The sequence below is a fragment of the Eptesicus fuscus genome, chromosome 2 (genome assembly GCF_027574615.1).
Source record: "Eptesicus fuscus isolate TK198812 chromosome 2, DD_ASM_mEF_20220401, whole genome shotgun sequence".
Lineage (NCBI taxonomy): Eukaryota > Metazoa > Chordata > Mammalia > Chiroptera > Vespertilionidae > Eptesicus > Eptesicus fuscus.
In genome coordinates, this window is record NC_072474.1 from 38,821,453 (window position 1) to 38,848,890 (window position 27,438).

The following is a 27,438-nucleotide window of genomic DNA, read 5'->3' on the forward strand; positions in this document are numbered from 1 at the left end:
ATGTATAAGACGCCCCCCTACTTTTCCAACCCCAAATTAAGAAATCAATATTTTAAACATTTTTCTGGTTTTCCTCTTAAGGCCTTCTTCTTTTTTGGCATCATAAGGAGTTGTTCTTCCTGTTTTCTCCACTGTCTGATCATATACTCAGTGGGAGGAGGTCCAAATTGTCTCTCTGCAGCTCTACTTCCATGCTCTTTTGCATAGCTGATTACATTCAGTTTGAATTTTGCGGAGTAAGACAATTGCTTATCAGTATTTAGCTTTTTATTTTTTGACAGCTTTATGGCTCAGAATGCTCGGGTCCTTGCTGCATCTGCACATTCTCCATCTCCACCTCCACCTCCAATTACGGCATCAGCTGAAGTCAGTAACAATAAGGCTCGTGATTGGAGGAAGCCTGTTTGACAAGGTATGGGCAGCTACGCACCAGCACTGCTCCCTCCTCCGCTGACTTCTGTGTATAAGATGCTCCTTGATTTTCAGTCTAATGATTTTAGAAAAAAAAAAAAGCATCTTATACATGGAAAAATACGGTAGGTCTCTAATAGTCATTGAGGGCCTACTATATGCTGGCATTTTGTATACAAAATGTCACTGAATTCGCATAAGAACTTTAAGAAGTGAGTAGCATTATACCTATTACAATGATAACATTGAGTCTCTAAAGTAGTGATTTTCAACTGGTATGACACAAGAATTTTTAAAATATGCAATACCTGACTATTTAGCCAGGGGCACTGATCTCTTTTCCCTTTGATTGTCAAATAAAAAAATGACAGAAGCCAACACAATAGCTGTCTGATGTGAATGAATCAAAACCATACCTATTTTTTTTTCACAGATGGGCCAAAAAAAACTTTTTTTGGTTGCAGAATTTAAGTAATTAGTTTACAGGTGCCATGAGATGGAAAAGATTGAAAATTACTGCTCAAAGGGATTAAGTAATTAGTATGACAAGGCTAATAAAATAGTAAAGCCAGGATTCAAACTTGAAATTGTCATACTCCATAACCTTTTTCATTGTCCCATAATTCTCCACTTCTTCAGAGGAGAGGATGTAGTGGGGAGGAGGAGATGTATGGAGAAAAAGAGAAAGTGGCTGAGAATAAAAGACAAAGAAAGAATGAGACACTCAATAGAGAGAGATAAAAAGGAGATGAGCAGCAAGAAAGGGGCAGAAAAAGATTTGAGAGAGAGAGCAAAACAGAGAAAGTTGCATGTGAGAAGGTGCTAGAAGAAGGAATGCGAAAAAAGATCAGTTGGGAGACTGCCTCTTTGGAATGTAGGCTTCAAGAAAATATACAATTTTTACATATGCATTGGAATATCTATTAGCAGAGTGATTATTCTTGACAAGTGAAAGCACTGTAACCCTAGTACACTTTGAACAGGGTTTCTCAACTTTGGCATTATTATCATTTTGAGCTAGATAATGCTTTGTTGAGCGGAATGTTGTGAGCATTATAGGATGTTTAGCAGTATCCCTAGACCCTAACTATTAGATGCCAGTGCCACCCCAGCAGTCTTAACAATCAAAAACCGCTTCAGACATTGCCAGATTTCCCCTATGAGCTAAACTGCCCCAGTTAAGAACCACGGATATGCCCTAACCGGTTTGGCTCAGTGGATAGAGTGTCGGCCTGTGGACTCAAGGGTCCCAGGTTCGATTCCGGTCAAGGGCATGTACCTTGGTTGCGGGGACATCCCCAGTAGGAGTTGTGCAGGAGGCAGCTGATTGATGTTTCTCTCTCATCGATGTTTCTAACTCTCTATCCCTCTCCCTTCCTCTCTGTAAAAAATCAATAAAATATATTTAAAAAAAAAGAACCACGGATATAATGATTAAGAAATGAACAAAAAATGCCTACCATATGCAAAATTCCTCTAGTGATTGGACATCCTTGAGAACAATATGAGATTAAGTTTAGGGCCAAATTCATCTAAACTCATAGCTCTTGTTACAGTATTGCTTGCAAGCTGCATTAAAAGGAAGTGTATCTAGTTTTGAACTACACATTTTAAGGGAGAGCAGGAGATTTGTCAGTGACCGTTTACCCATCATGTAGGATGGCTCTTTCTATATATGAAAAAAAACTGTCTTTGGAGATTGGAGACCTGCATTCTGGTCTGCTTTAATACTACTTAGTTGTAGAACCTAGAACACGTCTATAGTATATCTCTATCTCTATCTCTATCTCTGTTTCTAGCTCTTATCTCTACTACCTCTATCTCTGCCTCTACCTCTACCTCTGTATCTATATCACTTACATCTATATATCTTTACAGATAGTACGATGAACACAGTGGATTGTCTTGCTTGTCCTTTAGTCCCTTGCCACTCAGTGTGGTCCATGGGCATCGATAGCATCACCATCACTTGGGAGCTTGTTAGAGATGCAAAATCTAAGGCCTCACCCCAGACCAATGAAATCACAATCTGCATTTAACAAGAGATGATTTGTATGCAAATTAAAGCTGAGGAGAACTGTTCTATTCCACCTTCCAGCTAGGGTGACTTTCTAACTGCAGAGTCTGTAAAACCTAAGAGGGGCACTTTTCAGGTTTCTTTCAGCTAGAGTTCTGGTTGAAAACTGGGTCCAAAAGCTAATTTACATGCTAATTATGTGTTAGGGGCTGCTGTAAGCATTTTACATATATTATTAACTCATGTAATTCTCCCAAAAATCCTGATGTTTATACAACTATGAGTCCCTTTATATAGATGAAGAAATTGAAGGCTGAAAAGTTAACTTGCTTAAATATCTATGAGCCAGCATTGATCTGAGAGTTCTAGGCATTGTAAAAAGCAATAAACAGAAATGAAGCATTACCATTTGAAAGGAAGCAAAATCAACCTTGTTTATACACTGGATGATTATATACCTAGAAGATGCAAAAAATCAAATCTAAGAGCTAATAGTATTTATTAGCATTAAAATTAATAAAACGAATTCAGAAAGGTAGCTAGTTAAAAACTATATGAGAACCAATAGCTAGAAACCGGGAGCAAAATCATCATGTGGAAAAAAAAAATCCCTTTCATAATACCAACAAAAATATAAAAATTTAATACAGACTTTAGTATTCATAATTATTTTAAAGGATTAGAAAGCCAGGGAGAAAGTGGATTATTCAATGATTAGGGGAAAAAAAATAGAAGATTAGCTCCATACCTCACATTATACATTAATCATTCTAAAATGATTATATGCATAAGGTAAAAAACCCCCACATAAACACACACACAAACACCAGAGAAAGAGAGAGAGAAAATTAGTGGATATTTAACTAACTGTAGAATTAAAAAGAATGCTCTAAACAAATATATATAGACTAGAGGCCTGGTGCATAAAATTCATGCACGAGAGGAGTGGTGTCCCTCAGCCTGGCCTGCACCCTCTCCAATCTGGGACCCCTCAGGGGATGTCCGACTGCTGGTTTAGGCCTGATCCCTGCGGGCCTGGTTGCCCCCAACTGCCCTCTCCTGCTGGCCTGATTGTCCCTAACCCCCTGCCAGCCTGATCTCGCCCCTAACTGCCTCTGCCTCAGCCCCCACCACCATGGCTTTGTCCAGATGGAAGTCGGACAAAGGAAGATGGCTGGTTGATCTGGTCTAATTAGCATATTACCCTTTTATTAGTATAGACACCTTGTATATATATGGAGAGTATTATGTTTATATGTGAATGTGGGTGATGTGTATGAAATTACCAAAAAAATTCCTGTAGCTAATAAAAGTGTAGAGGATTTCTAAATCCAAAACATCATAAACAAAGTTATCAAGTAAACAGCAAGCAAGAAAAATATTTATTTTATTTTTAAAAATATATTTTATTGATTTTTTTTACAGAGAGGAAGAGAGAGGGATAGAGAGTTAGAAACATCGATGAGAGAGAAACATCGATCAGCTGCCTCTTGCATACCCCCTACTGGGGATGTGCCCGCAACCAAGGTACATGCCCTTGACCGGAATCGAAGCTGGGACCCTTGAGTCTGCAGGCTGACGCTCTATCCACTGAGCCAAACTGGTTTCGGCAGGAAAAATATTTATAATCAATGTGAAATAAGGGATAAATATAATGCTAAAAGGAAAATGGTCAAAGAATATTATCGGTGTGGCTCAGTGGTTGAGCATTGACCTATATAACAAGAGGTCACTGGTTTGATTCCCAATCAGCACACATGCCCAGGTTGTGCGCTCTATCCCAGGGAGGTGGGGGGGCGGGGATGGGAGAGGGGGAGTTGGGAGGAGAGCATGTGGGAGGGTGTGTGAGAGGGCATGTGGGAGACAGATGATCAGTGTTTTTCATCAATGTTTCTATCTCTCTCTCTTCCCCTCCCTTCCTTTGTCTCTAAAATCAATAAAAACATATAAAAAAGGAAATACAAATGTTTATATGTATATATGAAATACAAATGTGTGTATACACACACAGGGGTGGGCAAAAGTAGGTTTATAGTTGTGAGTTGTCTTATTATTTATTTATTATTGTATTACTGTTTTTGTATTTGTCTTTTTCTATATAAACTGTAATCCTACTTATGCCCGTCCCTGTGCATGGTTTAGAAAATCTCTGCAGCAATGTCTTACAACAGTAAGATAATTTTTGCCTAGTAAATTGGCAAATATTAATTTATAAATTATCCTGTTCTTTGCTGGCATGGATGGTTTCCAATCAGCACTCAAATATGGCAATGATAGAAGTATACATTGCTGTAACCTTTCTTGAATGCAATGTTTTAGGCTGTTTTGAGAGGCTTCAGAGTTTGACTCATTGACCTAGTTCTAGGAATCTATTCCGAAGTAGAACTGTGAGGATTTACAAGCAAAGACTTTCATGACAGCATCCTATCTAATAAAGAGGGAATATGCTAATTGACCATCACTCCGTCACAAAGATGGCTACACCCACAGCTGAGGCCAAGTTCCCATAAGAAGCCTCAATGAGCAATCAGCAGGGTCCTGAGGCTATGCCCTCCCCTGCCCCCGTGGGGCTAGACAGGGGACCTCAGGCCGCGCCCCCCCACCCGGCAGGGCTTGACAGGGGACCTCAGGCCATGTCCCCCACCTGGCGGGGCTTGATGAAGGACTCAAGGCATGCCCCTTGCCCCAGTCTGGGCTGGGGGACCTCAGGCCATGCCCCCTGCCTGGCAGGGCTTGACAAGGGTGGGACTGGCGGGGTCTGGATCTAGCCCAATGGTGGGGGGGGGGGGGGGCGGCCGGGTCTGGGTCTCATGTGATTTTGAGGTGCATGTGGGTAGGCGGGGACTTGACTCTGGATCCCGTGGTGAGCCCCAGACTCAGACAGGAGGAAGGTTTTCATATACATTTTACTAATTTTCTTTCATCTCTGACACTTCTATTATAGAGAAAGGGAAAATAGCAATATTAAATTATTTCCTCTAATTAATCCCCTTTTAACCTTTTGAACTCGGATGTCAAGTGTGACTCGACATGGTTAGCATTAGAATAAAGGAATCGAGAAAAAAGCAAGCGAGTGCAAAGGGTTAATGTGCACGAATTTCGTGCACCGGGTCACTAGTTATTTATAAAAGGAAATTTAAAACAACTTCAGTGTGCAGTATTGGAGGAATAAACTATTAGGCAGCCCTAGATATAATTTTTGAAAAGAATTTTTGATAACATGGAAAAAATGACAAAATATGCTAAGTAGATAAAACAAGATACCAAATTCAAACACTACATTAAAACATGTTAAAAATATATCTCTGTGTATATATACACATATGCACATACATAAAGATATATTAATGTAGTAGTACCAAACTTTTATATTTTACAACAAAATATTTCTCAGTGTGGGATTTCAAATGCTTTTGTTTTCTTCTTTAGATCTTTCTATATTTCTACATTTTCTGAAGTACACATTACTTTTCGAATCATAAAGACCTTAAAGCTAAAGATCAATCTAAGGATAATGGGACATCTATATGCTCTAGGTAAGCAAGGCTGTCCTAGGTTTTTCAGGCTGTGAACTGCTGCATCTAAGTGGATGCCACTCACATTACAGACGTGTAATAAATGGACCGGAGAAGGTTAGCCTTCCAGCTGTGCAACAGGGCAGAGACTCTTGTACAACACGGCCCTTACAGTTATAAACATATTTAGGTCATCTCTCATGCACACAATTACCAACACACATGTAGGATAACTGTGCCCTGTCCCTTCAGTTCCTTTGGCATTCTGCTTCTCTCCCTAGCTTACTTCTCTGAGAGACCTGACTCCTACTTCATCTAGAGACTTGGTCCATTCTTTAAAGTCCTTCTTTCCTAGGATACTTGATTTTGATCAGGCTTTCTTTGTCAACCATCCTACCTGGAAAGACCTAGGCCAAAAGGGCAGAAGAACCTTAGTTTTCTCTCAGATGGAGTGGCATCTAATGACAAATTGTAAAAAAAAACCAAAAAAACCCCGAGGCTGACAATATCTCTGTTATCAAAACACCTATATTAATACCAACATTTCAGTATTACATGAAGTAAACACCAAAATACGTAGACACTTTGATCTGGTATCATAATAACAATGAGCCAAAGATGGACTTTGTGTAATCAAATCTGATGCAAGAGCCTTCCAGGTTGAGGGAAGGGTATGAGCCTTTCAGAAAAAAGAGGAAAGAAAAATCAGCGAAGGAAAGGATGTATGTAGAGGAGCCTTCAGCCTGGGGAAGAAACCCACCTCATCAACTTATCAGATAAGAGCAAAATTCTGTGAAGGGGCTGACAAAAACCACTGAAGAGCTGGAGGAGCAAAAGGCAGGTGCCTTCCGGAGCCATTGTGGTACAGCGCGGCCCGCATGGGCCTGACCCAGATATCAAGGAGCTGCCACTGCTGCTGCCGCCGCCACTGCAGTCAGTTCTCTCCCAATGTCCCCGGGGCCACAGAGACTCTGGGATGCCAAGTGACTGAGCTAAGCAGAAAGGACAGGAAGAAAACCACCTCTGCCTCATTTCCAGCTAATTAGTTGTGATTCTGTTTCTGTTTCTATCATTGTTTCTATGGGAAAGTTCCCGTAAGTTCTAAAGAACTAGTTTACAAACCAAGTTTACAAAGATATTCCATTTGTAATGTAAAGTCAGTGTGTCCTTAAAACAAAAACACACACATCATCTCCCTAAAGAAAAGCTAAATAAAACAACTCCCTAGAGTATGTTTTATAGTTGTTAATTTCATTTCTCTTTCCCTCAAATATCTTCATATCTGTAGCTACCTCTATCATTAATGCAAGGCAGTGCATACAAAATTTTCATTTTCATTTACAGGAGCTAAAATAAAGCTAGAAAATAAGCCTTTGTAATAATATTACCAAAAAATGATTTATCACAAAAGCTTGCTCCTTGCACCAATGGGTTGGGTTTAAACCAAGTTTGTTGTTTATTTTTGACTTCTTGATAAATTCTTCTTTGGTGCTGATAGAGGAGGAAATGCTTATCTCAGGCATTATTTTCAATTACTGTGTATGTAGACTTAGAGTACATAAATCAATCCTGTAATAAAAATAAAAATAACATTTCGAAGGAGTACAGGAAAATAAATTTCCATGACATGCAACAAAAGAAGCAGGTATGCAAAGTGATATTTGTTTTCTAGAATATATGTTTCATTCTTTTTCTTTGTACCATAAGCAGCTCTGGCAAGACCAGAGCAACTGATAATGTGATATCCACAAAAGCTTACATCAAGTATTTTATTTTTATTTTTATTTATTTCAGAGAGAGGAAGGGAGAGGGAGAGAAAGATAGGAACATCAATGATGAGAGATAATCACTGATTGGCTACCCCCTACTGGGGATCGAGCCAGCAACCCAGGCATGGGCCTGACCCGGGATCAAACCGTGACCTCCTGGTTCATAGGTTGACGCTCAATCACTGAGCCACACGGCTGGCCTAAATGAAGTATTTTACATGCTCTCTTACAACCATTTGAAAATTTACTTTGGGAACCTCAGCTCAAATGCACCACAAACCCCTACTTCCTCCACTCCCCCTCCCCTGCCTTCCTGTGGCCCTTTTCTTCACTTTTCCAGTTCAACCACTAAGGTAAGGGGAAACTAAGCCCTTTAGCTACTGAGTTATGGTGCAATTGATGGGGAAAACTACCAGGGAGAGACTCAGGAAGATGTGGCAACCAATGTTTTGCTTTAGTCACCATCTCTTATCTATATATATAAAAGCCTAAGTGACCATTAGGACCAGACATCCAGACGACCAGCCGGTAGCTATGATGCGCACTGACCACCAAGGGGAAGACACTTAATGCAGGAGCTGCTCCCTGGTGGTCAGTGCGCTCCCACAGCCAACCTCCTGGGGCTGGCCAACTTCCCAATCTGGGCAGCCAGCCAACCTCCTGCAGTCCCTACCCCCCAGCCTACTGGCCCCAATCGGCCCGATCGCTGGTCAGGCCAAGGGACCCCACCCGTGCACGAATTCATGCACCGGGCCTCTAGTCCTATCTAATAAAAGAGTAATATGCAGATTGACCATCACTCTAACACACAATATGGCTGCCCCTATGTGGTCAAAGATCCTGCCCCCATGTGGACACAAGATGGCCACCACAAGGTGGCCAACAGGGGAGGGCAGTTGGGAGGCACCAGGCCTGCAAGGGAGGGCAGTTGTGAGGGACAAGGCCTGCAAGGGAGGGCAGTTGGAGGCGATCAACCCTGCAGGGGAGGGCAGTTAGGGGTGACCAGGCCGACAGAGGAGGGAAGTTGGGGGCCAACAGGCTGGCAGAGGAGCAGTTAGGCATCAATCAGGCTGACAGCGGAGTGGTTAGTGGGTGATCAGGCTGGCAGGCAGAGTGGTTAGGGGCAATCAGGAAGGCAGGCAGGCGAGCAGTTGGGAGCCAGCAGTCCTGGATTGTGAGCTAAACGGGCAGTCGGACATCCCTCGAGGGGTCCCAGATTGGAGAGGGTACAGGCTGGGCTGAGGGACACCCCCCCCCCCTGCCGTGCACGAATTTCATGCACCAGGCCTCTAGTATTGTCATAAAGATGAAAACTTACACTTCCATATGGCGAGCAAGCCTAATGCTAAGACATATTCTGTGTGTGCCACGCACTGTTACCTCTGTTTCCTAAGTAAAATATTGACACACTAGACGTTATACTTAACCTCTCAGTGTATTTAATGATACTGGAGTTTGTGAAATGTTACCAAAAGGACAGATGGAGAAGGAAAATGAGAGGAGACAGGTGTGGATTCTCCCAACAGTATCGGCTGCAGTAAAGGCAAATAATGATGTGAATTCCTGTTCCTTAATGCGATTCTGAAGGTCGGCTTATTTCTCATATTTTCGAACGTCTAATTGTATTTGCTGGTGAACATTCATCCCACATATGTAATTCAATTTCTTTGATTAAATTCCTGGCCTAATGTTGAACACATCTGATGTGTTATAATGCCTTTGGTGCCCACTGGAAGCAAATTTCCCGATTCTTTTACTTTTAAAACCAAGTTCAGCTCTTGTGTTCACGGGAAGGTCTCGCTCTGGGAAAGTCCCTGTCAAGACCGTGACAGTAATATCGCTCCCACCGCGGCTCAGACACCGGCTGGGCGGCGGGAGAAACCCGCCCACACCTCCCGGCGCCAGGTGTGCGCCCCACGCCGGGATGGGGGGGCGGGGGGGCGGCCCTGAAACCAGCGCCGGGCCGGCCTCGCACCAAGTTGAAAAAGAAGTGTTTACGAGGAGGCTTCGGGGCAGTGAGCACTGACAAGGGCCCCCCCACGGGGCCCGGGCCGGCCAAGGGCCGGGCGGACCTGCCCGCGCCAGGCCTCGCACCCGGCCCCGCGCCGGTCCAACCGCTCTTCCGGGCCACGCCCTCCGTCGGGGGGCGCTCGGAACCGGCCGCGCCGCCCGCTCACCTGCCCGCGCTCCTCCTGCGGCCGCCGCCCGCTCCGCCGCGGGCTCGCCCCGGGCTCCCCTTCGGTCCCCGCCGCCGCCGGCTCGGCCAGCGCGTCTCCGTCCTCGCCGCGCGCCCCGCCGTCACCGCCGCAGTCGCTGCCACCCCCGCCTCCGAGGAGCTGCCGGGCCGAGCACATCCCGCCGCCGGGACGGCCGCCGGAGGGGCCAGGCAGCGAAGCGCGAGGCGGCGCCACCACCGGAGGGGACCCGCCGGCACCCAAAGCGCTCGCTGCTGACAGCGGTCTCCCCCGCCTGCGGCCGCCGGCCCGCGCGGGGAGTAGCAGCTCTGTCGCGCCCCTGCCCGCCCCGCCCCTGCTCACCGCCCCGCCCCGCCCCGCCCCTGCTCACCGCCCGCCCCGCCCCTGCTCACCGCCCGCCCCGCCCCTGCTCACCGCCCCGCCCCGCCCCTGCTCACCGCCCCGCCCCGCCCCTGCTCACCGCCCGCCCCGCCCCTGCTCACCGCCCCGCCCCTGCTCACCGCCCCGCCCCGCCCCTGCTCCCCGCCCCGCCCCGCCCCTGCTCACCGCCCCGCCCCTGCTCACCGCCCCGCCCCTGCTCACCGCCCCGCCCCTGCTCACCGCCCGCCCCGCCCCTGCTCACCGCCCCGCCCCGCCCCTGCTCACCGCCCGCCCGGCGGAGCCCGGGGGTGTGGCCACGCGGGGGCGGGGTCCACGGGGCTAGTGCGTTGTTTTCGCGCGTTTGTGAGAGCGACTGTCTACCTTAGAAGACTGTGTGTGTGAGTGTGTATAAGAGGCTGCCTGTACATAAAAAAGTGTGAGAGATTGTGTAAGAGACTGAGAGATCACGTGTGTGTGTGTGTGTGTGTGTGTGTGTGTGTGTGTGAGTGTGAGAGAGAGAGAAACACAGTTACAATCCAGTGGGGTCCCCTGTCCTTGCCTGACACCGGGACTGGGGGTGGGGGGGTCCCGAGGGGGATGTGCTGCTGGCTGACAGGCCGAGTAGCTCTGTCCATTCTTTCCAAGGAATACTGTTCTGTTTTGTTCCTCTTGTCTCCTCTCCAGTATCTTTTTGTTTCTCTTTTGAGTGCTTCCCCGGTGTTTGTTGGTTGTTGGAGCCTTGGGAGCATTTGGTGGTGTAGCTGTCTGCCTTTGTGTGTGTTTTTATAAAAGGGTAAGAATAGGTATCGCTCAGTGGGTGGTAAGGGGGACACAACCAATTTATAATTCCTTTTCTTACTACCTGTGATATTGTGGTTTATAATAAGTGTATATTTGCTCTTCATCCCCATTTCTGGCCCAGAATCCTTATAATCTTGGAATTTCCTAAGGGAGGAGAGTAATAAAGGCGCTTTTTGTTATATTAATGAGGTGACTTTTGAAAAGCCCCTAGGCCAGTGGTCGGCAAACTCATTAGTCCACAGAGCCAAATATCAACAGTACAACGATTGAAATTTCTTTTGAGAGCCAAATTTTTTAAGCTTAAACTTCTTCTAACACCACTTCTTCAAAATAGACTCACCCAGGCCATGGTATTTTGTGGAAGAGCCACACTCAAGGGGCCAAAGAGCCTCATGTGGCTCGAGAGCCGAAGTTTGCCGACCACGGCCCTAGGCAATATAAGGATGGGAGAACCAACCACTCGATTAGAGGGTTGAAACTCTCAGTCCCACCTCCTGACCTCTGGGGAGTGGGAGAGAGGAGCTGGCAGTTGGATCAATCACCTATCGGCAATGGTTCAATCAATCATGTCTGTGTAATGACGCCTCCATAGAAAGCCAAAGGACCTGGGTTTGGCGAACTCATGGGTTGGTGAACACGTGGAGATGTGGGGAGATTGGCACTCCCAGAGACACCCAAGAAGCTGTGCCCCATTCCACGTACCTCACCCTCTACCTCTTCATCTGGCTGTTCATCTGCGTTGCTTATCATAGCCTTTAGAATAAACTGGTAAAAGTAAGTAAATGTTCCTCTGAGTTTATTACATTTTGAGAACAGACCAAGGACACTCTTTGATTTGGTTGCTGTGTCCAGACCCTGACCCCCTCTGGGAGTTTGCCTCAGAACGCTGACCATTTTCCGGCCCCAGGAACGGGCTGGGCCGTTTGGAACATCACAGATTAGCCACCTTGTTATGGGACTTGGAGCTCCTGAGGCCGGACTACAGACCCTCCCCTCCCCTTTCCATGTGACACTTGCAGCTCACAGCTGCATGTAGTTCTCTTCTCCCTTGCCATATGTAATCAGCCAATTGGCTAGGGCAGTGGTTGGCAAACTTTGGCTCTCGAGCCGCGGTTTGCCGCTCTGTTGACTTAGGAGTTTGCCGACCACTGGCGGGGGAAGGGGTGTGTGTGTGGGGGGTCAGAGCAGGCTTTCCAAGGTGACCGCCTGCTCTCCGCATTCTGCTGGCATGATTGGAATAAACGCTCATATATGATTCAACCCTGCCTCTGCGTAATTTGGCTCAAGGAGTGACAGGCAACCTCGGACCTGTTGTGTACAATATCAAGGGCTCCCCCCCCTTTTTTTCCCCATATCTTCACCAATACTTGTTTGTGGATTTATTGATGGTAGCCATTCTGACAGGTGTGAGGTGATAGCTCATTGTGGTTTTAATTTGCATCTCTCAGATGATTAGTGACATTGAGCATCTTTTCATTTGTCTATTGGCCTCTTTGGAGAAGTGTATATTCATGTCCTTTGCCTATTTTCTTTAATTGGATATATATATATATGTATGTTGGGGTTAAGACGTGTGAGTTCTTTATAAATTTGGATATTAACCCCTTATAGGATGTATCATTAGGAAATATCGTCTTCCATTTAGTAGACTGTCTTTTCGTTTTGCTGATGGTTTCCTTTGCTGTGCAAAAACTTTTAAGTGTGATGTAGCAAAAATTTTTAGGTTGATGTAGTCCCATTTTTTTCTTTTTCTTTTTTTTTTTTTTAAGGCACAGTTGAAGTTCTCCCTCTTTTGGCTTGTGTGTGATAACTTGGTAATCAAGAAGCTGTGCACTCTTCAATCAGGCTAGAGAGTGAACAGAAACTCCTTGTGTACATGAGAACATAGAAGGCACAGAATATATATGAGCGAGCTGGTAGAAGGAGTATATAGACCTTAGCTGTCTTCAACTTAGGGGACAAGTCTTACAGAAGTTCTTAAGTTTACACTGTATGGCCTTTTGGCAATTCAGGCTTCCTCCTGATAGTGTGAGAAGTGTATTTATTCAGTTATTTAGCAGGTACGTAATTATTGAACAGCAGTAGGCATCTGACCTAGATCTAGGTCCCTAGTCTCATGAAGCTTCCATTTCATTCTCTATTGAATTCTATTTTGCTTCTCCTGGCAAAAAACCAAAAAATTTCACCCAAGGGTGATCAGAATCCTTTGATCCCATCCTAGGGCAAATGTCAGAGCCTTTTCGTTTTCTTAGTATTATCTACCTTTTATTTCGTGAATAAGTTTGCCTTTGAACTGTTATTCTTTTGTTCACAGAACTTTGGTCTTTCCTGGAGATTTAGGGAATCACCTCTTTAAAAAAAAAACTAACTCCAGCACTCTGCACAAAACACCCATTATTTAATTATATGACAGGTAACACAAGTTCAAGCACACCTTAAGAGAGGAGAGGGCTGTTTTCACTCTGCTGCACAATATGACTAATATACACATAAAGCTATTACTGCCAGTTTCCTATGGGAAATATAGGATTGTTATTACCTAGGCAACTATAACACATTGGTATCAAACTGTGTGTACTTCAGTTGTAATTTTATTAGTATATTTGCCTTGTGTTTTCCCAGGAATAATAAGTGGCAAGAAACAGATGAAAGTATAAGGAGTGGTCTTTGTAATGCAAATAGCTCATTTGCAGTAGCTGTGAGAACAAAGACTTTTAATCTTTCAATTTTACACCTTTCATATCTTATTTTAAATCTTCAACCACTTTTATTTGTACACTGGGGGCCCAGTGCACCAATACGTGCACCTTGTACTGTGGGCTGTGAGGCTGTGGTGGGCACAGGGGCAGGTCTCAGCCCATCCTCTGCACCCCAGACCAGCCCCTCCCACAGTAGCCCCCAGTCCCCTGTCTGCCAGCAGCCCCACTCCTGCTGCCACTGCTCCCATGTGCTGACAACGCTGTCCCTGCTGACTGTGCAGAGCCATTGGGGCCGGTGCCAGCAGCGGGTGCGAATGGCGGCTGCTGCCCTGATTGCCCCTCAGGAGCAGAGGGAGGTGGAGAAGCCCTGAGGGATAAGCAGAGCCGGCACTGGGTGCCAGCAGCAGGTGCGAGCTCTGGGTGGAACCATGGTGTGCGGGAGCAAAGAATTTTCAGTAACCATCAGAGGCTCGCTCCAATGACAGCGACAGGTGCCCTGCTTTGGTCTGGCGCCCCCGCTCACCTGCTCCACCATCCCACCGCAGCCGATGCCCACCATATTTTGTGCTCTGCAGCCTGCTGCTGATGCCCGCCATGTTCTGCGTGAGTCCACTAGTGGTCAGCGCACATCATAGCAACCGGTTGTTCGGTTGTTCCACAGTTTGGTTTACTTGCATTTTAGCCTTTTATTATATAGGATTTTCCCAGAGGAAACAAATGAATAAATCAGAGTGATCTGTACTTATTTATTAATATAATCTTAGAAAAACAAATGCAGTTATTTGTGGAAACTATGTCAAACTTCATTTTTCAGTTTGCTTTTTGACATACTATGATGTTATTTTATTATATGATTGTTGTACTTTAATTTTTGCTTCTTATGGTGAAATAGGAATTTTTAGGTATGAAAAAGGCAGGCTTAGGGAATTTTTAAAATTAAGGGGGTCCATGAAAAAAACACAGGGCTACAGAATTGCAAAAGGTTACATTTCCATAAGACAGGGAGCAGGGAGCCAGCAGAAGTTATATTTCCATAATACAAGAAAGTTGGGGGAGGCAGCAGTTACATTTCCTTAAGACAAGGAAGTTGGAAGCAGCAGAAGTTACATTTCCATAAGACAAGGGGAAGACAGAAGTTACATTTCCATAAGATAAGGGAACTGGGAATAGCCAAAGGTCTGTATCCTATCTAATAATAGACAAATATGCAAATTGACCGCACCTTCGCTACGCCCAAGCCACGCCCACCAGCCAAGCCACGTCACCAACCAATTAGGATGAATATGCAAATTACCCCAACAAAGATGGTGGCTAATTGCATATCAAGACAGTGTAGAAAGAAGCCAAGAGCTGCAGAAGGGAACAAAGCTGTGGAGAAGCAAGCAAGCCGGGGGGAGGAGAAGGGAGGAGCAGAGGCGGGGCCGGGGGAGAAGGGAGGAGCAGAGGCGGGGCCGGGGGAGAAGGGAGGAGTGGAGGCGGGGCCGGTGGAGAAGGGAGGAGTGGAGGTGGGGTCGGGGGAGAAGGAAGGAGAGCAGTCTGGCGGAGAAGGAGAGGCTGGGAAAGAAAGGAGGAGCGGAGGCAGGGTCAGGGGAGAAGGGAAAAGCAGGCGGGCTGGCGGAGAAGGCGGGCCGGGGGAGAAGGGAGGAGCGGAGGCGGGGCTAGGGGAGAAGGAAGGAGAGCGGGCAGGGTGGGGTAGAGTGCAGCAGGAAACCCTATTGCAGGATTTTTCCTGCAACGGGAACACTAGTTTACAAAATAAAGGAGGACCTCACATGTCCCCTGTGAGATTTGACCTTTGAGCTCATGAGTTGCTATAGTGACCAAATCAAAGGGGAATAGCGGCCAATCAGAGGGGATCTCGAGGCACAAAAACTGCAGCCTTTATAAAGGAACTTGGTGGGACTCTTCCCTCCAACCCCCACGTGGAGTCTGTACTTGTTCTTCAATAAATTTCCACTTTTGCTATCCCACCTTCCATCCGTGGATTCATTTTTCTACTCTGAGGGATAAAGAGCCGGGGAACCATCCTGCCGAGGGGAACACCGCATGTTCCAGTCCAAAAATCCCATATCAATGGGATTTTAAAAAATCTTTGTCTTATCTGTTTAGCAGAGCTGTTGGTGTGGAACATTATTTTTTTTTGAGATATTTAGAATCTTAATAAAAAATCCCAGGAAAAAGTATGGTTTCTGAATAACATGTGATTTCTAAAGGAAAAGGAACTTATTAGAGAACTTTACTTCCTTTAACATTCCTTCTGTTTCAAGAAGCTATATCAGAGAGATGTTGAACCAATACTTGCTCAATGTTCTCTAGCCTTTCCAGAGAGTCCATTCTGATTCAGAGGAGAAATTTGCCTGTCTCTTGGAGTTAATTTCTATCCTCTCTGTGAGTAAATTTTAAGGATCTTATTGGCTTTAGTAAGCAATTCATGAAGTGAGCAGGATGCAATCTAACAGAAAGGAGCGCCAAAGAATTATACAATTCCAAGTGTTTTTTTTTTTTAGGCCAAAGTCAGCAGGAAGAAGTAAGTTTTACTGGGTATTTGCTGATTGGTTAAAGTAGGGTTACATCCCTTACATGGAGCAAAGGGAAGTCTTGGAGCTGGGTAACTTGTGTTCATTTAGGCAAGCACTGATTGGTTGACTCGGGCCATCCCTTTTTGGGAGAGCTAGCATAGAAACTTTGTTAAGTTTTGAGTTATTAACGTGGGGTTTACCATGAGTGACTCCATTTTGAGTCTTGTCTGTTCACTTTAACACTGTTTTATTCCCTTTGTCTCTGGTGTGACTTCCTTGTATCCTTATGCACTGCTGAGTTCTCTTCCTCTGGTAGGAATGTAGATTGAGTTGTGTTTTAGTTAAAAAAAAGAGTTGCACAGATGATTCTAACTCACTTGAAGAGAGAGAGAGAGAGAGAGAGAGAGAGAGAGAGAGAGAGAGAGAGAGAATATAGAAATGTAAACAATTATAAAGTACCACTTAATATATATTAGCAATTTTTAAAATGTTGAATAAAACCTAACTTGGACAATGCCTTAGAGAAATGGTTAAACTCAGTTATTGCCAGTAGCGCTGCAAACTGATGACATTCTTCTGTCAGTACATATTTAGAAAATCATACCCAAAATATTCATACCCTTTGGCCCAGTAACCCCAGACCTAGGAGAAAAAGCTGTTTGTATAAAGATGTTCAAGGCAAAACTATGGTGAAAAGTTGAAAGAAGCTTAAATGCCCTCCAGGAGGAAATGGCTGAGTAAACTATGGTATATACCAATGCAATTAAATGTGTAAGTCCTTAAATGGTAATGATGAAGATTATGTATGGATGTAATAAACATATTTAATGTTAAGTGAAAAAGTACAGCTTGATAGTAGCAGAGTCAGCAGAGTCACTTAGTTATCCTGTATCTCAGGAACTAGGAAGATAAAAAGAGTAATACAGACTTATTAGGGTATAAGTGTGACAAAAGTAAAATTATATGAACATATTGAACAAAGCAACCTTCCAACCATTGTAGGGATCTTTTGTATGACATTCCTGACAGATGATCACCCTCCTTCTGCTTGAAGGCTTCCAACTATGGGAAACTCATTACTTCATACATTCAGAATGTGTGTTTAAAAATATCTGGATGCTGTATTTTCTTGAAAAATTAATTTAAATGTTATAACTTAAAAATAATAATTTTAAATACTTATATTTGTAATCCTTGTAAAAACTAGACAGCGGGCAACCAAATTCTGGTTGGTTCAACTTCATAGATAAAGTTCTATAACCTTTCATTGAATAATTTAGTTCTTGACAGGATTTGGGTCTTTTTATTTTATTTTTTATTGATTTCAGAGAGGAAGGGAGAGGGAGAGAAAGATAGAAACATCAACGATGAGAGAGAATCATTGATCGCTGCCTCCTGCATTCCTCCTTCAGTCCACAGGCTGATGCCCTATCCACTGAGCTAAACTGGCTAGAGCAGGATTTGTATCTTTTATCCATGCTGTTCAAAATAATTTAGAATCTGAGAGTCAGTTTAAAGCAACCTTCCAACCATTGTAGGGATCTTTTGTATGACATTCCTGACAGATGATCACCCTCCTTCTGCTTGAAGGCTTCCGACTATGGGAAACTCCTTACTTCATGATGCCACCTGTTCAATGACTGGATATTTCTAATGGTTAGAAAGTTCTTTGCATCTATTGGATTGAACCTTTATCCTTATCTCCTCTGCCTATTGGTCCTAATTCTTTTCTGAAGTACAAGAAAACAGATTAATATTTTTCTTCCTCAAGACAGTTTTCTTGGATATTTTTTACAAAGCAATTTTTTGTCTTCTTTATTAACTTTTATTTTTTCAACTGTTATTTATGGATAGATGTTGTAGAATTTGTGGATTTTGACATTTGTTATCTGTATCAACATCTTGTATTAACAGTATCCCAGCTTTTTGTTATTGATCCAACTCTCTCCCACTCTCAGTCTGTGATTTCAGTGAAGATAACTATTCCTGAGTCCAGGAGGAAAGGATATGACTTTTATTAAGTAAATCAAATGCATTTTACCTTCCCTAACTCTCACAGTGGGCCATAGTGATTGATTCAAGGATGGGCACATAACCCAGGTCAGGCCGATCAGGGCCAATAAAACTCCGTTGTGTGACCTTTTTTTGTATTATAGGAAAAGCAAAGTCTTGTCTATAGGATTGGTGTGTGATATGAGCTTGGAACTAACTATTGGAGAACCACCTTATAGGGCCTAAGAATGAAGTCAACCCAGAAGAATACATGACAGAGAGATGAGCTTTTTAAGCCAACTACTCCAAAAGTTAAGCTACCCTGTGTGTCCTTTTTCAGTATATCACCATAATCCTGTCTCTTCTCCACCCCACTCCTCTTTTTCTCCTCATAAGCCACCTTGGGTTGGTTTTTAATCACTTATAGTTATAACTAGGGGCCCGGTGCATGAAGATTCATGCACAGGGGGTGGGTCCCTCAGCCTGACCTGCACCCTCTCCAATCTGGGAGCCCTCACGGGAGCCCTCTCCAATCCGGGAGTTTCTGTCTGTCTTTGCAATCATATGAGCAAATTGTCTGAGACCCCAACCCTGTTTGGTTTGTTGCTCACAGAATAATAGAGGCATTTTTTTTCTTTGCTTCATTGGTGGAGATTTCCTGGAAGTTTTAGGATATCTTCCCTTTTATCTTTCTTAGACACTCTGATTTTACTTATGTCTCTCACCTTTGCTTTCCCTCCATTCCCCACCTCAACAGTAACTTGCTCCAGGCTCACTTTGCTCTAGTGTCTAGGAGATCCATCTGCCACCAGAACTACTATTCCCAGAATTCCTGGTGCTCCCCGCACTCTTGGTTTTCCCTTCCTGCTCTGTCTCCATCCCAAGGCCTCCTGTTCTGCCAAGTCCTCTAAGCTGTCAGCTCTCCCTCTCTGCTCTCCATCTGGCGGCTTGGGGAGTCAAGTTCCCCAAGCCGCTCCACTCTCCACCGGCTCTCCCGCTCTGCTCTCCTCCCGGCACCTGTGTATGCAAATTAACCCACCAACTTTGTTGGGTTAATTTGCATACTCACTCCTGATTGGCTGGTGAGTGTAGCAGAGTACGGTCAATTTACATGTTTCTCTTTTATTATATAGGACTAGTGGCCTGGTGCACAAAATTTGTGCACGGGGGAGGGGGTGTTCCTCAGCCCGGCCTGCACCCTCTCCAATCTGGGACCCCTCGAAGGATGTCCTACTGCTGGTTTACAGGGATCGGGCCTAAACTGGCAGTCGGACATCCCTCTCACAATCCGGGATTGCTAGCTCCAGCCGCTCACCTGCCTGCCTGCCTGCCTGATTGCCCCTAACCACTCTGCCTGCCGGCCTGCTTGCCCCCATCTGCCCCCACAGCCGGCCTGCTCACCCCCAACTGCCCCCCCCTGCTGGCCTGCTTGCCCCCACCTCCCCTCCCCACTGGCCTGCTCACCCCCAACTGCCCCCATCCTGGTCTGCTCACTTCAAACTGCCCCCCTCCCCGCTGTCCTGATCACCTCCAACTGACCCCCACTGACGACCTGCTCACCCCCACTGGCCCCCCTGCTGGTCTGCTTATCCCCAATGGCCCCTGCCATCCCATCCTGGCCTGATCAACCCCCAGCGACCCAAGGTCCCAGCCCCTCCTTTTTTTTTTCTTTTTTTTCCCCCCAGTGCCTCCTTGAGCGGAGGCCAGGGCCAGCTGGAAGCAAGTATCTAGGATTTATTTATTTTCTATAATTGAAACTTTGTAGACTTGAGCGGAGGCCAGGGTCAGCCAGGGCAGGCGGGAAGCTTGGCTTCCTCCATCGCCGGGGGCAACCCAAGCCTCTTGCTCTCTCCAGTTCCGTGGCTGGCCGCCATCTTGGTTGGGTTAATTTGCATACTCGCTCCTGATTGGCTAGTGGGCATGGCTTGTGGGTGTAGCGGGGTATGGTCAATTTGCATGTTTCTCTTTTACTAGTCTAGACTAGAGGCCCGGTGCATGAATTTTTATGCACTGGAGGGGGGCGTCCCTCAGCCTGGCCTGCCCCCTTTCACAGTCTGGGAGCCCTCAGGGGAGGGAGGCGACCTGGCAATCAGGGAAAGGCAATGCCCCATCACACATCTGCTGCTGCCATTGCCAGCAGCACAAGCCTTTGTGGCCCTGGTTACCTGAGCCTCAGGTGGCCCTGGGCGGCTGGGCAGCCTCCATCCCAGGCTTGCCTGTGCCTCAGGCCAGCCCTGGGCGGCTGGGCAGCCAACATCTGAGGCTTGCCTGTGCCTTGGGCTGGCCCTGGGCAGCTGGGAGGCTGAGGGCACTGGGGGACTCCAGAGGCAGGTGCACGGAGTGGCCCAGCCTTGCTGCGCACCTGCCGTCCCGGTGGACCTGAGGGGACTGGATGCCACCATGTTGTGGATGCCATCTTTGAGGGCGTGGCAGTCAATTAGCATATTCCCTCCTTATTGGCTGTGGGCGTTGCCATCTTTGCGATGGTGTGAGGGTCAATTAGCATATTCCCTCTTTGTTAGATAGGATAGGACAATTTATATGTTCATTTATAGCTGATTGGGCTATATCTAAGGAGTCAGAATGGTACAAGTTCTAAATTAGTACAGAAGAAATGAATTATTCTGCTAGTGTCAGAATGAAGAAATTTGAGAAGGTCATTAAAGTCTTTGGTATTGAATTTCATCATTAGTAAAAAGAGCAGGGTGAGGTAGACAATTACAGAAAACTGTTCCTGCTTTAAAATTCTATGATTTCTATATGACTTTACCTTCCGTTCTAGCCTAACTGTCTTGACTGCTGTCCTTTCCTTTTATTCCAATTGGCCAAGTTGTTCTTATTGGACAGATTAATTTCCCAAAGCAAAAGGATGGAAGCAATTTTCCTATGCTGCATCTTCCTTTATCACCCCTCCAATCTTTTAAAAATATTCTAATGAACATATAAACTGTCCTATTAGAATTATAAGGCATCTATAATTTTAAGACTATGGCATGAAATAACCCATTTTACTCAGTGAAAATTAGGTCTTTTACTCTTTTGTCTCCAACTTTTTTTTCTTTCTTTCTTTCTTTCTTTCTTTCTTTCTTTCTTTCTTTCTTTCTTTCTTTCTTTCTTTCTTTCTTTTTGTTTTGTTAATCCTCACCCAAGGATATTTTTTTTTCCATTGAGAGAGAATGTGGAAGGGTTGCGGGGGGTGGGGATCAGGCGGGAGGGGGGAAGAAACATTGATGTGAGAGAGACACACAGACTGGTTGCCTCCTGCATGCACCCTGACCAGGGCCAGGGAGTGAACCCGCAACCTACGACCCTTTGGTTTGCAGTTCGACACTCTAACCACTTAGCAACACCCGCCAGGGCTCCAACTCTTTATTCGAAAGAATTGAAGCCTTCAGAAAGGTTTCAGAAATAGTACACCAACAGAGCTTTCACCTAGATTGGCCAGATGTTAATATTTTGTTGTAGTTGCTTTCCTGTGTATCTTTTCCCGAGTAAGTCTATTACTCTCAATGTGTTAAAAGAGCTTATATTAAGAAAACTAAAGACTGCTCAGAGGAGGCTACCCTTACCTGGGAACATTTAGAAGGACCTAGAGAAATGGAGATAGTACAGGGTAGGGGTTAACAATCTAGAGTGTTAACTTCCCCTGCATTCTAATCCTGACTCACTCTTATCTTCAGTTTTCATATTTGCAAAATATGGGTATTATTGGCACCTAATTTCAGACTCAAAACATGCTACATAGTGTTAATATTATGTGAGTAGAGCTCACATGAAATGTGTATGATTTGTCATTGCATATGGGAAGCTTCAGTTATCTCTGCTCTGCAAATGAGCTTGGATCTTGAGTTTTCTCACATAGGAAACAAATTAATGCTTGACCCAAAAGAGAATGCAGAAATCTGAAGTGAAATTTAAAAATATGTGTTTTTGGCTGGGCAAGAGATCAGACCCCATGCTGAAAGTTTCAAATAGCATCTGCCACTGCAGTGCTACTGCAACAAAACCTAGGTAAGAGAAGCAGATGGTTTCATCTCATGCGCCAGTTACTCTTAGTGGCTGCCTGGTACACTGTATAAAATACCTTGTGAGAACTTTGGGGAAAGAATGGCTGCTATGGCCTGGGAGAGCTGAGCAATAGCACAAATGCCATGTATTTGTTATTTCTGATCTAGGTGTAAAAGACAAAGCAAATTTCAGGGACGGGGAGTGAACTTGACAACTGGCTAGTAAATACTGTTAAGACTAAGTAGAGAAAAAAAGAAATTGTAGAAGGAAATGAAGTATTCCATCAGACCTGTTAGTAAACCAATAATGTGTCTATATCTGTCCCCACATTTACCACATTGTAGTAACGTCTTTGTTTCTGTGTTCCTCTCTCCACTGGGGCCTGTACGTTTCCAGAGGGAAGATCCACTATTATCCTTTGTGTTTTACACAGTGCCAGGTATGTAGTAGGTGCATAATCAATGTTTGAGCTGATTGAGCTATATCTAAATTTTGATGAGGTTTGAATTGAAAGTCCTTACCCTATGAAACTCACCGCATTTTTATGCTTATTTTGATGTCTCTTCTTTGCTTAGTTTTCTATTAAAATATCTTTTATAAGTTATCATCTTGTGTTAAGTAAACTAAGAGCAAAAATATGTTTGCCAAACTTCAATTATTGTAGAAAAGTAGCAATAAACCCTTGATTGCAAAACCTTTCCAAAGAGTTTACGTAGGACAGAATTCAGGTAGGAAATGGAGACTTGGGAGACCTCAGAGAAGCAAATTTTAGGCTTTCTGTGAATACTAACCAGTCCTTTCTGCTTCTGAAAGTCATTAGACAAAGTATTTATTAAGACCTCAAGAACAAAATAAAAATTCTATGAGTCCTTATCTTTGTAAATATTTAAGTTAAAGGCTGTCCTTAATCATAATTCCGGAGATTTTGTCCAACTTGCAGTTTGCACATTGACTGACTCTCATAAATAAAATGTATCCTGTTGGATTCAGAGGCTGGAGAGCGAGTATTCTGAGCCATGAGAGAAAGAGGGTCAAGAGCTCAGTTTTGACCCCACGGCCTTCTTTTTCTGAACAGAAGTGACCATTCAGCTACTCAATTGAATTTTGACACATTTTTATAGTTATAAGAGGCAGTGTGCTTGAAAAAGAAAAGTTCTGCTGAAATTTTAAACTTAATTGCAGTGAACAAAGGTCAAAACCATTAGGCATACCCCTAATGGAATAATTTTGGCATAACAAATACACTATTTAGATTTAACTTGTTCAGCTCATCTGTGAAATTTAATTGTCAGGAAAAATAAAATAGAGTCGATACAAATTGCTAGACATATATCTTCAAATAGTTTATATCTTCATATAGCTTCAAATCCTTTAAAGGATTTTCAAATAGTTTTTAGCCTTCTGAGAAGGTACATTCAGCCCTCACATAGATTTTCAGAAATCTATTCTATGCAAAAGGAGGGGACTGCCTCTATTTATTTTCTTTAATAGTTGCCCCTTTTCTCAAATTGTACCTGAGTATCTTCAGTTTTTTCTGGTTTAATGATGTCTTGCTATTTTGTGTCTCTGCCTTTTAATAACAGTATTTATCTAGATCATAAATAAGAATAAGAAACTGAGCAAAAAGCCTTCTGAAAAACTGTGAAACCAGCCAAGCCTTATAGTTCCTCCACTCAGAAAAAACAAATGCTGTTTGAGTCCTCATTCAGAGTCCATGTATTCATACTCTATTCACAATTCTAACAATCTTGGTGCAAAAAGACACCTATGTATTGTTTAAGTTCTGTATGCAAGATGATTGTGTATGGGGAGATTAATGTCAAGAGACACAAAGAATATTGAGGTCCTTCTTATCTCAGGCACTTAAACCTTAATAAGGCACTATAAAGCATTTACACAGCCAAGAGTAAAACCATGTAGAATGAGGAGAGTGTCATAGGGAATTACAAATGAAGTGCTATGTAGTTCAGAAGAGGGGGAGATTACATAGTTACCTAGCTTCCATATCTACAGTATTCATCAGAAATAGCAAATTTACAAGTAGGCAGCTACTATTACAGCTGATAGTTAACACCAACAGAGAATTTAGCAATATTTTAGAAAGCAGGTATGTGAACTTAAAATTTCCAGGAGTCACTTAGTGTAAGGTCAACTTTAATAGGTTTTGAGGACATCATTGAATAATACAATAATCAGTATTATAATGAGTCATAGACTTTTAGAATTCAAAGTTCTCTTAAATGCCAGCTAGGCTGTGAATTTTATTAATGACATTTGGAAAGGGTAAGTCATTTGCTTTGGGTAGTCTGGGGGATCATCTCTGACTCCTTTTTTCCTCTTTCCTTTACCTTTTTCATCCTTCCAAATTGCCATCCCAACTAATCAATTACCTTATTTTTTTCTTTTATTTTCCTCAAATTTATATTCCCTTTTTTAAGTCTCAATTTTTACTGCCTTATGTCAGACCTTCAAGATCTCCTGCCTAGAAATTCTTCCCTGGATTTCTAACTCATCTTTCTCTTTCCATTTCTTATTATTCTTAAATCTATATGCCACTTATCCAGCCAGAAACACCTGGCTGAAATGCAAATCTGATAGTGACACTCACTGACCTTATGCTGTAAAAGCTTTCCATTGCTTGCAAGATGAACTTTGAACTCCTATCCAGCCCTCCCTTCCCCACTTCATACCATGGACTCCTGATACTGTATGTTTAATATTGGGGGGTGGGGCTTGGCATATTGCCTCCTTCCCTCATATGATAACTTATTCAAATTTACTTGGCTAATATCTCAACCTTTAGGATTCACCTCAAATGCCATCTCCTTCAGGAAGCCCAGGCTAAGAAAGGAGGTCTTTTACTGTCCAGTGATAGATTTTCACTGCATTCTATTGAATTGGCTCATTGTACTATCCTACCTAATAATAGACAAATATGCAAATTGACCATACCTCCGACACACCCACACGCCACGCCCACCAGCCACGCCCACCATCCAATCAGAGCGAGCATGCAAATTAACCCAACCAAGATGGCTACAGCCACAGAGAGCAAGGTTTCCTAGGTAACAGAGGAAGCCAAGCTTTCTGCCTGCCATTGCCAGGCCTAAGCCTCCACTCAAGCTACAAAGTTTCAATTGTAGAAGGTAAACAAATTCAAACAGAAATGGCAGCAGAATGTAGCTTGAGAGAGCAGGCCAGGGTTGCCCCCAGCAACAGGGGAAGCAAAGCTTTCCACATACCCTGGCCAGGCCCAGGCCTCTGCTCCAGGCTACAAAGTTTCAATTGTAGAAGGAAAATAAATTCCAGATACCAGGGCCTCTGCTTGGGTTGCCAGGGGGCATGGCTGGCCTGCAAACCACCACAGGCCCCTCGCTCAGGCCGCCCCACGCCCCAAGGGAACCCCACCCTGATCAGGGACACCCTTCAGGGCAAACCAGCTGGCCCCCACCCCTGTACCAGGACTCTATCCTATCTAATAAAAGAGTAATATGCAGATTGATCATCACTGCAACACACAATATAGCTGCCCCCATGTGGTCAAAGATCCTGCCCCCATGTGGACACAAGATGGCCACCACAAGATGGCCAGCAGGAGCGGGCAGTTGGGAGGCACCCTGCCTGCAAGGGAGGGCAGTTGAGAGGGACCAGGCCTGCAAGGGAGGGCAGTTGGAGGTGATCAACCCTGCAGGAGAGGGCAGTTAGGGGTGACCAGGCTGGTAGAGGAGGGAAGTTGGAGGCAAACAGGCTGGCAGCAGAGTGGTTAGGGGGTGATCAGGCTGGCAGGCAGAAGAAGTTAGGGGCAATCAGGAAGGCAGGCAGGCAAGCAGTTGGGAGCCAGCAGTCCTGGATTGTGAGAGGCATGTCCAACTGTCCGTTTAGGCCCGATCCCACCGGGCAGTTGGACATCCCTTGAGGGGTCCCATATTGGAGAGGGTACAGGCTGGGCTGAGGGACAACCCCCCTCCGTGCACGAATTTCGTGCACCGGGCCTCTAGTCTATATAATAAAAAGCCTAATATGCTAAGTGTTCAGTTGGCCAGTCGGCCGTTCAACCAATCAAAGTGTAATATGCTAATGATATGCAAAGGCCACTCAACCGCTCGCTATGATGTGCACTGACAATCAGGGGGCAGACGCTCAACTCAGGAGCTGCCCCCTGGTGGTCAGTGTGCTCCCACAGGGGGAGTGCTGCTCAGCCAGAAGCCAAGCTCACAGCTGGCAAGTGCAGTGGTGGTGGCGGGAGCCTCTCCTGCCACTGTGACAGTGCTAAGGATGTCCAACTGACAGCTTAGGCCCGCTCCCTGTGGGGACTGAGCCTAAGCCAGCAGTCGGACATCCCCCGAGGGGTCCTGGACTGTGAGAGGGCACAGGCCAGGCTGAGGACCCCCCCTCCCCCAGTGCAATAATTTCGTGCACCGGGCCTCTAGTAGGAAATAAAGTTACCTGAATACTAATGGTCAGGCAAGTGTGGATACCCTACAATTGTTTACATTTGTTAATTGCAAATTTTCCTTATACTCCTGGTTCATGAAACTGGCCATGAATGAGCATCACCTGGGAAATTTTTTAAAAGCACAGATTTCTGGGCTTCACTTCTGCTCTAGTAAATCAGAGTCTGTTCTCTATATTTTTGTGAGGTTTCCCATGTAATTCTTTTTTTAAAAAATATGTTTTTATTGATTTCAGAGAGGAAGGGAGAGGGAGAGAGAGAGAGAGAAACATCAATGATGAGAGAGAATCATTGATGGGCTGCCTCCTGCATGTTCCACACCCGAGCCCACAACCCAGGCATGTGCCCTGACCGGGAATTGAACCGTGACCTCCTGGTTCATAGGTCGACACTCAACCACTGAGCCATGCCAGCCACGTCCCAGGTGATTCTTATGCATCAACCTAGTACCTAACCTCAGGCTAGGGCTAGTAAATCATTAGACAATGTGTTTTATCATGAGCCTTAAAAAATAATCACATTTAAGAATCAAGGCAAAAAAAAAAAGAATAAAAATAATGTATCACATTTTTAGAAAGATTTGCATTCAAGAAGGCTAAGTTTGTTTTAAATGTGTATTAGTTAAAATTCCCAGCTCTCCAGAAAACTCTGTATACCACAATTCATTCACTAATGTTTCTCCAGAGACAAGGTTTTAAT

At 44.5% G+C, this 27,438-nt stretch overlaps 1 protein-coding gene across 1 annotated transcript in view; it reads right to left on the reverse strand.

The window, feature by feature from the left end:
- Positions 1-10,229, reverse strand: part of FAM241A (family with sequence similarity 241 member A) — a 29,889-nt gene extending 19,660 nt beyond the window's left edge. Inside the window, exon 1 of the mRNA XM_054726626.1 lies at positions 9,890-10,229. Within this exon, the coding sequence (XP_054582601.1) occupies positions 9,890-10,066 (177 nt within the window). The 5' untranslated portion in view covers positions 10,067-10,229. The remainder of the gene's footprint in view (positions 1-9,889) is intronic.
- Between the last annotated feature and the right edge of the window lie 17,209 nt (positions 10,230-27,438).